The following is a 14,888-nucleotide window of genomic DNA, read 5'->3' on the forward strand; positions in this document are numbered from 1 at the left end:
TCAACAGGGAAATGCACTGTGACGCTACGGGAATGTATGAGAAGGAAATTGAGTCAGTTGATTCTGAACAAACTCGTCTTCGAGATGAACGTATTCCGAAGGGAATCTTTGGTCAGTAAACTGTTAAAACAATAGTACATATTAGACCATTCATTTTCTTTGACATTTTAGGGTAAACTGAGCTTCCCTTGCAGTCTTAAAGAAATTGCCACTGGTTAACACATGGTTGGCTATTTTAAAAAACAGACATTTTTACTTCTTTGTTTTCAAAAACAACATTGTGCACAGCTGTCTGTTTTCAAAAAAAGAGTTTGGTTACACCTACCCGTATATATTAATGCCATCAAGAGCATGCCAAGTCACGTTAGCCAATCAGAATCTCAAAAATAGCAACAAATCACTTCTTCTTTTCCTCACTTCCTCGGCTGCCTAATCCTCCGTTTGTCTCAGTTTACATGCAAACGTGCAAACGAAGATTTCCAAAATATTCACTCTGGCCGGAGTTTTTAGAAAGACTCGTTTTCAGAGGCGGATTCTCCGTTTCCGTGTAAACAAAGGGCACAAACTAAGGGAAATGTCTCCATTTATCAAAATAACCATGTACGTGTAAACAGGGCCTAAGAAACATTAATATACACTTGATTATATTTCTTTCACTACTCGATGCACTCTGGATGCCAGCCGTTTATTTCTAATGTGGCAGCTGCTCATTCTACACCTCTGACTGTAGAGTCTGCTATCGTGACATTTAAAACTCTGACTTTACCTTGCCAACCCATACATCCCGCTTCATGGTACACCCCTCAGGAGACTGCTGTGTGTCGTCAAAAGTGCTCCAGTGATTTCAGAACCAGAGGCTGCATCCTCTGAGCGATAGGCCCGATGGCATTAAGGTGTGTGTGTGCGTGTGCGTGTGCGCGTGCGTGTGCGTGTGCGCGTGCGCTGTTGCTCTATGCTACCCCAGTCCTTTGACCCTGAGCTGTCATCACATGTTTGCAGATCAAAGAAGAAAACAGGTCCCTGGCTCATTGAGCTTTCAGAAGGAGTCCAACACTCTGGCTGTCTGCTGCAAGGTCTGTTAAACTTTGTTAGCTGTATTTTGTTTACTACTGATAATATCTTAAACCGGCACATCTGCCCCAACGCCACATGAAGCATGAAATTATATAAATTCAATTGAAATATTGTTTATGTGTAAATGTCTTGAACAGCAGAATTCAGATGTGACTACTTTCGCAAATGTTCCTCATATCACACAAAATAATTTCACAGTAAAGCTTTTTTGACAAGCATGTTACATACTTTAATGTCATTATGAAGCCGGGTTGTCCAAAGTTTTAACGCCTGGGGACACATGGAGAAAAACACATTTCCCCATTTTCACAGAAATGTTGACATTTGGTAAACTTTAGATAGTGAGTGTGCAGCATTATCATTACTCATATGTCTTACGAAAAGTCACAACAAATTGTTTCATGTGCATACATTTTTACTGAGTGCGGTTGATCTGAAAATATTGGCAGGCTTGCTGCGAATTGTCCAGGTAGGACTTGAAGGACTTGGGTTTTGTTTCAAAATGTCTTCTTTCTTCATTAAACAGGTACACTTATTGACTTTAACCCTGTAATAAATTAAATTGCCACTGCTTGCCGATGGTGTCACTCATCTCATTGGCTGGCTTGAGTCAGTCTAAGACGAGCCAGTTCACACAGTTGCAACTTTTGCCTGCAACGTTCTAAAGCAGTTTTGTCTTGTAACAAATCTTTAGTCTAAGATGGGCTTTTCTCTGGTTCACTTATTATTCCACTTAATCATATTGTTTAATTAATTATATTATGCTGGGTAAATTGTTCCACAGCTGAAGCCCGTTCCTGGCTATCAGCAGCTAAGAAAGAGGGATGGATTACCAAACAAGAGCATGATTTTTACCCTCTTTTTACTTGCTCCCCAAGGTTCACAAGAATCTCAAATCTCCTCCAGGAAGCCTATTATATTTTCATAAAATGGATTGCTTACAGGAGCTGCCTTTCAATTTGTAGACTTTCATATCAAACCCCTGGATCAACATCCTTCTTTCCTCCCTTCATACATCCAGGACACCGCTTATGTTTTGAAGGTCCTACATTAAATGAGAATTCCTGCTGATTGTTTCTTGTGTGTTCCATATTCCAGGATGGCTGGGTGGGATTCAAAGCAGTGCTCCTGAAAAAAAGGCTGACAGCAGCCGACTTCTTTAATGGCTACCTGCATCAGACAGTGCAGAAGAAGACACCCTATCAGACAGCCGAAGCTCAGTTTGTCAGCAGAAAACGAGCAACTGAGGAGCATCAGAAGTCAATTTCAACGTTGTGATGCAGCAACAATTTGTTTTTTCCTTAATGTGGACACTGCAGACATGATTTTACCCATTGGAATTTGCTAAAGTGAAGGTTTTACTCTTGTCTGTTTTAAGACATCTGCATGTACAGTATATTTACTGTATTTTTACTGTACTGCTACAACTATACTAATCATTTATTTGCAATAAATACAAATTCATGAAACTCATTTAATTTTTTTGTTATAGCAGGCAGATCATGTATTGCAGTCGTGCAGCTAGGAAAGTAAAAATCAATGGTAGCTTCACCAACTTTTGATGTCCCCCTTTTTGTGATCAAATTTGTATTTATTTTTTTTTTAAACTCAAAACAAAAAACATCCACAAACAGTCACAAACAATACACTGGGACACAGGAACTCTTTTCAGGGCCAAAAACTTTTCATATCACCCTTGAAACAAGCAGACGGCCTGTGCCACAGTTCTGAGGTTTACATTTGATAAGCAAAGAGGTAATGAGGAGCAAGGCTTTATAGATGGAAAATACAATTTTTATATTTATTTATTTATTTATTTATTTATTTAAAAGCTAACTTGCAGCCAGTGCTGAGAACAGAGTGGTATGATGTGTTCCTACCCTCAGCTATGGTCATGACCAAAAGAATGAGATCCAGGGTAAAAGCGGCCAAAATAGGTTTCCTCAGGAGGGGACTGGCGTCTCTCTTAGAGATAGGGAGAGAAGAACAGCCACCCGTGAGGGGTAGAGCCGCTGCTCTTTCGCAACAAAAGGAGCCAGTTGAGGTGGTTTGGGCATTTGGGAAGCATGCCTCCTGGGTGCCTTCCTAGGGAGGTGGTCCAGCTGGGAGGAGGCCTCGTTGAAGACCCAGGACTAGGTGGAGAGATTATATCTCCAACTTGGCCTGGGAACGCCTCGGGATCCCCCAGTCGGAGCTGGTTGATGTGGCTTGGGAAAGGGAAGTTTGGGATCCCCTACTGGAACTGCTGCCCCCGTGACCCCATACCGGATAAGTGGATGAAGATGGATGGATTTGTTAATCCAATTATTTTAAATATACTGTATATATTTTGATCAGTTTAATGTACTGCATACTAATTCTCCCCTAAACTATTCCACTGATAGACGCCTCTCTTCTTTTACTTTGTCTGCATGTGTCATAATCATTCTGTGAGCATTTAAATTCCTAAATTCTTTAAATGAAGTTAAGCTTCAGTTAAATAACCACAAGATAAATTTACATTGTCTGCAAATAACACTTTTTTTCATTCTAGGGCCCTATGAAATCCATTGTATTTTTTTTTCAAATTCCATTTATCACCTATAATTATGTTGAGGACACTGCAATCTCAGGTGTCAGAAGTTTGGTCTAAAACAACGAAGATTTTCTTTCCACAAATCTCTTGCAGCACTTGTTGCATGTGCTGGTCACAGACCCGCGGCAGGTGGGTCTGCTTGAGGCTGCTGGCGCTTTCTGGAAGTGCACCTCCCTGCTTACTAATTTTAACATTTTAATTTTTATCTTCATTTTCTCAAGAGGTATGTCAGCTTCAGCACACATTGCAACAAAATCTTCCACAAACTCACGCCTTGCATCTACTGATGTTGTTGTTGCCTCAATGTAACTTGGAGGGATTTGCCCATTGTGGATTTAGCTTTGTTCTTGAGATGAACTTTTGATTTCAAATGGTCTTTGAGGGTCCAGTCAACTGTATGTTGACAAAACTTACAAAACAGTAGTTGTTGGGGTATTGTTCAGCCCGGTATTCAGCAGTCAATTGAGAGTTTCTTAATTTTTTTTGCCACGCCAGAGGTGGCCCAAGCAACAAAGTCAATGTGAACATGAGGACCTACAGTATGGTTGCTAGGCAACATGTTTAACAATGCCATTTGGTCACGATTTAGGTAGAGACCTTTCTATGCTTGTTTTAAATGCTAAAATGAGAAGGAAGTAAAAAATAATTGTTTATTTAATATGTCAACAAAAAAATGCAAATTCCATGCGTTTCTGTGTGTATCAGAGAATTCTGGTTTTGTCCGGCTGAACATACAAAAGACGAGGCCCTACCCTGCTTCAGGGAGATTTACACCAGGTGCTTCCTTTTCTCTCTGTTGAGATCAGGAAGAAGGTACCGGATAGGGATGAGCGAGTACAGCATTATCTGTATCTGTACCTGTTTACCACATGTATTATCTGTATCCGGATCTGTACTGGGACTGGGCGGGGCCTAACCCGGAAGTGGGTCGGGTTGTCTTGAAATGGGCGGGGCTTTAACCGGTATGTTATTTAAGCATGCAATTGATATGAGTTGATCAGAAATTGTTATATTTATTGCTGATTAGAAAACTATTTACATGACAGCATCGAGCTTCAGATCAATGGTGTTGTCATGGTAACAAACTATATACAGAACATTTTGCAACAATTAATACAACACATGCGGTTGCAATTATGAAGTAAAAAGTAATGAACAAGAGTTTTCATACTCAATATAATATAATATATAACTTCTTTTTAACTTTAAATTTTTTTATGATCAGTGTAATTTTTGTTTTTGGTTCTTTTTTATTTCCACACCGTGTGTGTGTGTGTGTGTGTGTGTGTGTGTGTGTGTGTGTGTTGTTTAAGAGAGAGACACAGAGAAAGAAAGAGAGAGAGGGGGCGGGGGCAGATGCTGTTTCTCAGATCTGCATTGACTTTAATGAAGCCAGATGACGGTTATCAAAAAAGAAAAATTCCGATGGCAGAGACGCAACCGGAGTTGCATTTAAACCAAGCAGCATGTCTGAAACCCACGTTCACCAGAAATCTACTGGTTACTATGTAAGGACTACAAACCCCACGTTCACCAAATCTACTGGTTTACTGTGTAGGACTACAACCCCACGTTCACCAGAAAGTCACTGGTTACTATGTAAGGACTACAAACCCCACGTTCAGAAATCTACTGGTCACTATGTAAGGACTACAACCCCATGTTCCCCAGAACTCACTGGTTTACTAGCTCTTCGAGTGAGCCAGTCTGCGCAGAATCATCACCGGCGATCGGCGCCCGTGCATGCCGTTTAGATTTGTGTCCGACTGATCCCGACTTGCTCTGACGTCATGCACACGTGGGCAACGGAAATCTCACGAGAGCAAGGCGGCCGCAGTTCTGAGACGCAGGCGGCGCAGTTGCTTTTCACCACTGCAAGAGCCAGGCGGACCCAGGCGGACCCAGAGCATGCTGGGAAACGCCGGCTTCTCAGCTGATTCAACACCTGATTGGTTTACAACATGATGACGTTTTATATAAACTTTTTATTGTTTTTGAATCGGAGCGATTTTAATTGCTATTTGTCTGATTTAAAGACTTATTCTGTCCAGAACACATGTTGTGTGACTGATAGTTACGTTTAGAAGTCAAAGAGACTAAATCTGATCAGATCACGGATCATCTACAGTCTGTTGTTAATTACAATCAGCAACAGATCGCATGTAGAGCACTTTGCCAGCTACTCTGTCATAATTAAAACAACAGGGAAACTGTGTACAAGCTGATATGTGGGTCTGATTATATTTTATTAAATCGGAACGCACCACAGTGTTTTCATCACTTCCTGTCCAGCCTGAAGGCGGCTGGAAGGCTGGAAACTGTCCGACTTTACCGCAGCTTTCTGTCACCGCCCCCCGCTGCTGCCGCCTGCTCTCGTCCACTTTACAGCAGGCGCATTTCATCTCGACGCCTACTATGTAAGCTACAAACCGAAGTTAAAACAAACCTGAAGGAAGAACCCTAACGTTACGGAAAGACCCGCGACTTGATTGTGATGGGCGGTCTAAATGCTTGGTTTAAATGCAACTCCCGTTGCGTCTCTGCCATCAGAGATTTTTTTTTTTTTTTACTGTCAGCTGCCCCCCGCCCCCTCTCTCTCTGTGTCTCTCTCTTACTCACACACACACACACACACACACACACACCACACACACCTTGTGTGGAAATAAAAGAAATAAAAAAATAAAAAAGAACCAAAACAAAAAAATCCCACTGATCATAAAAAATAAAAAGTTAAAAAGAAAGTTATATTGAGTATGAAAACTTTTTTCATTACATTTACTTCATATTGCAACCGCATGTGTTGTATCTTGTTGCAAACGTTCTGTATATAGTTTGTTTGTTACCAGACACACCATTGATCTGAAGCTGATGCTGTCATGTAAATAGTTTCAAATCAGCAATAAATATAACAATTTTTGATCAACTCATATCAATTGCATGCTTAAATAACATACCGGTTGAAGCCCCGCACATTTTAAGAGAACCCGACCCATTCCGGTAAAATCTGACCACTTCCGGTTTAGGCCCCGCCCAGTCCGAGTACGGATACGGATACAGATAATTCATGTGGTATACAGATACAGATACAGATAATGCTGTACTCGCTCATTCCTACTTTCATACAACATTGTATCTATATATATAAATTAAAAAAATTTGATCCTGAAAAAATTATTTCACATGACAAAATTGATTGAGTCAAGGTGGTCCGGGATAAGACTATGGGGATCAGACCCACCGTGCTTGGTATACAGTAGCTGCTGCATTTTTATTTAAGTAGCAGCTAACTAGCAGCTATAGCAACCTGGGCTGGGGCTTGCATTGGCTGTGGTCCCTCTGCAGAGCTGGCGTCCATTCTCCTCCTGGGAGGGGGGAGGGGGGCACTAGCCTGGGAACCAGCAAATCTGCTAACCTCATGTTTTATTTGCTCTGGCAGATGATATGATGGGGGTAATGGGCTAATAGCTATGCTTTGGTCTGAAACTGTGAGATAACCATGTAGGACTACATTTAAAATTATTACACGGCTTGGTTGAATACTTGATTCTGATTGGTCAATCACGTCTACTAATTCTGCATAACAGAACGCTGCCATGTATAGCAGAGAGTTGCCATGGACACAGTTCTGAACACTCCGGAGGACATCCATCAATCCGCAGATAGAAGTCTGGTTAATTAATTGTCTGTGGCAAAATGTGGGGAAAACCTAGGCAACAGGGGTACATAGCGCCTATTGCTACATTTTCATACAGTCTAGGATCGCTACACAGCCGTACAAGCAACGAAACAATGAAAAGAATGAGGACAGAAATGTCTACATTAATATTCCCCAAAAAGTCCCATACGTCTTACTTCACCGACAACAAGAATGTTCAGTTTAATGTGAATTATACCGCTAAGTAGACTACAGAGTTTACATTGCTATGGATTCAGTGTTCCAAACATAGAGACAGAACTGACAATTTTGTTCAGGGGAAGCAATACAATCGTATTAAAAAACAAAATCCGTTTTGAATCAATATTGTCTGTCAAATTATTGAATTATTTGGTAGCTTCGTAATAAGCGTTGCATCATGTAGGGTGCTACATCACCTGTCGAGGTTGTATTTGCAATAAACGGCTCTTTCTTCATTTTCCCTTACATAAAAAATGGAAATAGAAAGAGTAAAATAAATGTGGTATTATGAAATAAAACTCCCCTGAAAAAAACAAAAATGACCTAATAATATAAATTCCCCTGAAATAAATAAAAATGACCTAATAATAAACATTTCCCCTGAAATTATTGTGGAATTTAGAAATAAAAGTCTACTGAAATAAAATGGCTTAAGGAAATAAAGGTCCCCTGAAATAAATAAATGTAGTCATTTGAAAAAAACGATGTTGACTTATTTCCACGTTTATTGTGTTGTTTATTCATTTAGGGATTCATTCCATATTTATTTAATTATGTATGTATGTATATATTTAATAATAAATGACATGGCAGCTTTGAAAAGCCAACTGATCAGTTTGTTTTTTACCTTTTATGTATTTGAGCTATGATTTGAGCCAAATCTTTGTTTTATTAGCAATGTGAAATGTCTTTATTGATTGCATTCCTTTTATTCATCCTATTTCTAGTGAAGTTGATTGTTTCATATGTTGAGTGATCAATACTTTACATTCAAGTAATCTTTTATTATGTTTAATAATTAATTATTTCTGTCCTTGTTCAGGTGCAATAAACAAATTGTCCCTCTACGCATCAATAAAGGCTTTTAGCAATAAAACATAAACCACATCAAGAGCTTGTTGGAAATTAGGAAATAATTGTGCATGATGGTCTTTTTTTTCCAGTCTAGGAAGATATGGACTGTACCACGTTACACTTTAATCCAGGGAATTGTCAAGTGCACTTTTACTGACAACTCAAAGAACACTAAACACCAATGATCTCTCATGTTTTGTATCAATAAATAGTCTTCATACAGTTATTACAATCTATCTTGAAGCAAATAACACATAAAATGTTGTCTCTTTTTCAGCCCCCTGGCCCCTCCACCCCTGGTCCCAGCTTTGGTTCAGCGAGAGAGAGAGAGACTGCCATTTTACACAGCTAGCTAAATGTCTGAAGGAAGTGACAGACCATAAGTTACTCACCTATGTAGCTAGTAGTCGTCTTGTCTCCAAAAGTACAGCATGATTAACGTTATATCCTAAGCAAACATCCAAAACGACATTTGTTTTAAGCACAGGTCAAATTAACAGTGGCGTAAAAGCACGGGTAAGTTGGTCATTTGAAGTTATCAAACGCTATTCTAGCTAGCTAACGTTTCCATACCATAACATACCCACGGTGCTTGTGTGGTCGGTCATGTAGCTAGCACTAGTGCTTGTCCAGTCTCACTGTGAGCTGAACTTCAGTTTAATAATATGACAGTTTATATAGCCTACTGACAATGATGTGTTTATGAAATTACGTCATGATAGTTACCCTGGTTAAGTAACGTTAAGCTATGCATGTTTCTGGTGCCACCGTTAACCAGCAACGGTACGAGCAATGCTTTTGAAAGGTTTGTTGTTTACCCTGTATATCATGACCAAAAAGAGAATATTATGTCACTGTCACGCCTCCCACATATAAGAGGATCTGTCATCACTCTCATAAAGAGGCCTTGCTGGTAAAAGCTGAATCAAAAGACTTCTGGCAGAAGTTATTGGTGCCAAAGTCTAAGTGGTGCTTTAAAATGTATGTTTATTTAATGTTAACCAAGCACATAATTATCTAATTACCTGTTAACAAATAAGGTATTTGAACAAATCTATTTTTTGTGAGGTGGAAAATCCACTTTGAAATAGGACCATAATGTGCCCGACCGACAGCACAGCCACAGTAAGGACTCAACAGTAAAACTACTGCCTTTCACACAGAAATTCTGCAATACTGCTTTACAGAAGATCCACCTGTAAGCCAGTGTTGCTTTTTTACACAGTTCCAAGTTTGGATCAACGCATGCAAAAAATAAAGCCTGACATTTGGCGCGTTATGGTAGGCTTTGCCCCTTCCCTTCCGCTCTTTGAATGCTGTCCTCAAAACCCCAGTGCTTCGGGAAACAACAACAAACTTCAAGCCAACAAGCTATGCTGAAAATGGCAAGTTTTTAAGAAAATTTGGATTGTGCAGGTGGAGAGAGCTATCAGCTAGCCGGTTAGCTCTAAGTGTCGTCAGACAACTTAATGGAGATTCTACACTGGTACTTTACAACATTGACCATACAATGCCAGAGGCTTGTATTACGAATAAAGCTCAACATGCCCAGGATTTCTTTCAGTATCCCGGCTTCACTAACCCTAACAACCGCAGTCCTGGGTAAAGTGTGTCACAACGGTGGTTATCAACTTCAATCAACCCAGGGTTTCCCAATCCAGTGCGTTCACATAAAAGAGGCGGTGTTTGCACAGCGTGACCAATCGCAAACATCTAACAGAGCCACATATTTTACACAAGAAGAGTAAACTAGAATTCTACATAAATATGAAGAACACAGACACGGTTTTACAGGTAAAATCCAACACAGTCGCTGCTTCCTAAAAGAGGAAAGACTGACAAAAAAAAGCAGACGCTGTTATACTTAAATCACAACGCTTATCAATATAACGTCTCCATCAGTCAGGACCAAGATCTGACCATAACTACACTTGTGCTTTCTATAAACTGTTGTTGCTTTAGCCTATTATTTCAGTTGCAACCTTGGCAGCAGGAAGCAATCTGAGAGTAAATAAAAAAAAATTAAAACAATTCAAATGCGCGCATTGGCAACACACTGCTCAAGAAGCAGACCTATGTGTAATCCTGTAGCAGGTTAAACTCACTCAGCCAACATTTGAATATGTTTTTATGTTCATTAATTTAAGGGTGAAATCACCATCACCAAACCCACCAGACTCAATTTAAATAATCACTACTTTTGTCATCGTAAAACACAAATTACCTATACTTAATTCCCTCTGCTTAAAATCTATATGTTTCATAAAGCCTCCATATACCCATCAGGGAATGTTAACTGGGTTGTTGCAAATGTTTTATATTATGAGCGCATCTCTCTCTCTCTCTCTCTCTCTCTCTCTCTCTCTCTCTCTTTCTCTCTCTCTCTCTCGCTCTCCCTCTGATCCAGCTGATCTTCCAAAAACATCAAGTATTGATTGGTCAGTAGGCGGTGCCTTTACACCGGTTGATCTCTAATCTCCAATTTAACCGGCTCCCAACCAGGTTAGGTGGTCAGCATAAGTTACCACGGCGACTTAGCACCGGGAGAGTGAGGCAGACAAACGGGTGTGCTAGTTAGCTAAATTACCAATAGATTATTCGTCTATCTGTACAGGTAACGTTACTGATGAATTTGTGGGTTAGTCCAGAGTTGTTAACCGTGGTCAAAACAAATAACTGAGCGTGTTAAACGGTGTCATAATCTTATGTTACCCACAAAGAATTAGCTAGCTAATGTTATAGACCAAACACATTAGCATTAGCTACTTGTCAACCAGCACCTTTACAGAACATGCCCTGCACCAAAGCACTCTTCCTCTTTGTTGCCCCTACAGGTTAGAAGTGGAATTGTCCACTACTGTTACCATTGCCATTATTCTTAATATTAATAATACTAATAAAATTTATTTAAAGGCGCCTTTCTCGGCACTCAAGGACGCCTTATGTCTCATTCCACCGAGTTAATGAACCACTGAAAAGATTTCGGAAACATTACTTTAAGGTACAAAGGAATTTTTGGTGTTGGATTGATCGATAGTATATTAGAAAATATATATTATTATCTAATAAAATATATATTATTATTTTTCATAATATGGGCACTTTAATATTGTTTGTGCTGTTTTCTTTTGCGGGGTGCAAATGTTCCACCAATACAAGTTCCTTCTCAAGACTTTAGCGGAGCCACCGTGTCCGGATTACCTCAAGACAATGATGATTGGTTTAAATAAAGCAATACTAGTTGCACAGCTATTCGGCTTGTTGTTCTGAAAAAGTACAGGGACGTTAGCGGACATCCGTGTAAAAGGACAGCAGGCATTAAAACATTCCATCCTTGTCCAACCCTGATGACATATACACGCCGATATTGGCTCAAAGTCGTAGAGCCCCCTTGTGGCAACAGGAAGTAGACCTAAAAGTCAAAGTGCTATACTTTAACAAACTCATTTTGTTAAAGTAAAGCATCATTGAATCTCAGCAGGAAGTTACTTTTTCAGTGGTGCAACGCAAACACAGGGTCGCAAGGAGCGTCAACCTTCAGTAACCCCGATGCACCCAGAGGAGCGAGGACCCATCCAATGCTGCTTGCAGCTTTAATTAAGATTGGTAATTAAACCTAAAAAGTTAATGTAGGTCAAAACTGCCTGCAAGCTCATCCTGTACTGTTTGGTAATTCCTCTACTATGCGACAGTAAGTTGCGTGGTTATGACACAATCGTTAGCCTATTTTGATGCGTTCTACAAAGCTCTAATGTGAGATACAAGCTAATGGCGCCTTTTATACATTGCTGTGTTTCTTTAGAAAAACAATGGACAAATAGAGTCTTTAAACACTTCAGATGTAAAGTTATTCAGTGTCAAAGTGATGCCAAAATAAATGGAGAGAATCAATGCTAACGGCAGGTGATGTCTTGTTAGCAGCCAAAATTTTGTGGAGAGAAGCTTACCCTCTTGACTCTAACCCTGACAACATATTGTGATGGCCTCTGTATGATCCAGTGAGGCCACTCTGTTGGAGTGGAACCTCACTGGTATTAATGATCTTTGTCTTGAGTTGATGACAGATTTGGTGCAGCCGTGAGTGGGGATAAGCCTGTCGGAATGGTAAGAAGCTTTTGTCTTACTTTGGTAATTGTTTGTTCGCTTGTTCGTTCATTTGGCATAGTGCAGTGGTGCTTTATGTTAGTTTGGGTGGTTGAGCTGGGTAAGTGAATGCTTGTTTTCTGGCACTTGAAATAAATCTGTAGGTGACATCTTTTCTTACAAATTATTTGTTGTTGATGCAGTCAACAGGTAATCCGAGCAGCTGGTGTGGGTCCTCGTGTGCGTACCGCTGGTTAAAGTGGGTGGAGTTTTCTCTTGATGGCTGTAGCGACGGTCCACTTTTGGGCTTGTTGAGCTGATCCTTGGTAGTGTTGTGGCAAACGTGGGTGAAGCTTTTAGCTTGGGAGCATTACCATGGTTTTTGGAGGGTTGCTAGCGTGCTAGTTGCTCTCCCAATACAGCGGTCGTTAGTGCATAAATACCCACCACAAGTAGCTGCATGAAGACTAATGTTGAGTTAGTTAGCTGGGTTAGATAGCGGGAAAACTTCACACTGGGTGAGGGTTAGTCCTCTGAGTGCGCATGGGGACATTGCACTGTTTTGCTGGATCTGTTGCTGTCGTTTTATTTTGCCAGTTGAAGTTTGATGCAATGGCGGATTGTGACCCCCAATTTCCATAGGATGCATAACGGCTCGGCTGCGTAACGGCTCCGTGCTCCGTCGTCCGTCAACACCCACCAGGTCCGGATTTGTTGCGGAACGGCTGCGGCAGTGACTGACAGCTGAAGTCTCGAGGACCCATAAGATCACGCATTCATGTAGAATAGAACTACAAAAACATCAACAGTTTGTTTCTATCCAGAGGATTAACTGAATGTTTTATTTTGTTTCTGTGCTTGACTTCCTATCCCGCACATCTGCCATGTGCTGAATTGCTGCAGAGCTCTCCAGCATCCGGCAAAAATAGAAGTTCTGTGTATCTGCTCTGGGGGGCTGGGGATAGCCAGAGCTGAGACGGAGTCAGGACGCAGCCGTTCCACAGTCTGTGGAAATACACACATTGACTTTTATTGGAAACCAAATTCTTCCAATGGCGTTCCGTAGCGGTGATGTGTTTATTTATAAGAGGCGGTGGGGTGTTGTAATAAGGAGCAGTTGCTGAAGATTGCGTAGCACTTCTCGGTAGTGGTAGGCAAAATACGCCTTAAAGAGAACGTTAGGGTAGCTTTGAGGTCTGAGTTGAGGGAGAGACGTGTGTTGGCTGTGGACACGGAAGAAGATTCTCCAGTTTCTGTGGGTGCGCTTGTTCAGACTTGAGCATGACAAATGTAAACATGAATTGCAAATTCAAGATTGAGGTGGAGAGGATTTGGCAAGCAATTGAGCAGGCCAAATTAGATCTGGAATGGTGGCGCTTGTCTTTAGCACCTGAAAGTAAGGGGTCCAATGGAGATCAGAGCGGGCAGTTGTCTGAAGCTGTGTGTTTTTTTGATATTAATAATTTAAGGCTTCTACCTCAGTTTAATAAGAAGGATTCCAATACTTTTTTGTGTTGTTTGAGTGTGTTGCTAAGGTTAGGGGTTGGCCTGATGCAGATTGTGTGTTGGTGCTTCAGTGTGTGCTGACTGGAAGAGCGCAGGAAGCTTATTCATCTTTGAGTGCAGAGGATAGCTCTAGTCATGTGAATATTAAGTCTGCTGTGTTAATAGCGTATCGCCAACGTTTCAGGTCCTGGGAGAGAAGTAGTGGTCAAACTTAATGGAGTGTTGCTTTGGACCTAAATGGTCATTGTAAACGTTGGTTGCTGCGCTGGTGGTCTCTACTTTTCAGCGTCTCTGTGATCTTGTTGTTTTGGAGCTAGGGTTGCACGATTATGGCCTAAATGATAATCACGATTATTTTGATCAATATTTTGATCACGATTATTCTCACGATTTATTTGTTGATTTTAACCAAAACAAATGTTATTGTTTATTTTTTATTTGCTGTTTGTAACTGCTTTCACATCCATATTTTACTACTTTCTTCTTATGTTGAAGTTGTATAGACATACAGCTGCAACACATGTAAATGAAAATTAGCTATCTGAAATAAATAGTGTGGATTTTTTTTTTTAAATGCATCTCTGAGAAAGCTCCTTCACTTGTTTTCAACAATAACTGATTAAAAGAGCTAGGGAGAGAGGGGGAGTGCGATGGAGTACCCACAGAGAGACGGCTGATCATTATGAATGAGTCCAGCACGGGTCGAATGGTCCAGCACGGGTCGAATGGCGGATATACACGTCCTTGCCATTTCAGAAGTCAGTCTGGCATAAATTGGTGCAACATGTTCCTCACTTACGTAGTTCAGCTTGAACCGTGGATCAAGCGCAGAAGCCATATCAAACAGTTCTTGTGTCAGAGGGTCATTGTATTTTTCCTCCAGATAGCTCAGGATTT

General features: G+C 40.6%; 2 protein-coding genes across 10 annotated transcripts in view; both read left to right on the top strand.

Annotated features, from left to right (window-relative positions):
• mtfmt (mitochondrial methionyl-tRNA formyltransferase) overlaps window positions 1-2,552 on the top strand; it is a 28,342-nt gene extending 25,790 nt beyond the window's left edge. For both annotated transcript variants that reach the window (XM_032536809.1, XM_032536808.1), the window contains 2 exons: window positions 1,000-1,073; window positions 2,173-2,552. In XM_032536809.1, coding sequence (XP_032392700.1) covers window positions 1,000-1,073; window positions 2,173-2,352 — 254 coding nt within the window. In that variant the 3' untranslated portion in view covers window positions 2,353-2,552. The remainder of the gene's footprint in view (window positions 1-999; window positions 1,074-2,172) is intronic.
• A 6,158-nt stretch (window positions 2,553-8,710) lies between these two features.
• Window positions 8,711-14,888, top strand: part of celf1 (cugbp, Elav-like family member 1) — an 80,239-nt gene continuing 74,061 nt past the window's right edge. For all 8 annotated transcript variants that reach the window (XM_032536792.1, XM_032536795.1, XM_032536794.1 and 5 more), the window contains exon 1: window positions 8,711-8,918. The gene's annotated coding sequence lies outside the window, so the exon portion shown is untranslated. The remainder of the gene's footprint in view (window positions 8,919-14,888) is intronic.

This window comes from Etheostoma spectabile, chromosome 15 (assembly GCF_008692095.1).
Source record: "Etheostoma spectabile isolate EspeVRDwgs_2016 chromosome 15, UIUC_Espe_1.0, whole genome shotgun sequence".
Lineage (NCBI taxonomy): Eukaryota > Metazoa > Chordata > Actinopteri > Perciformes > Percidae > Etheostoma > Etheostoma spectabile.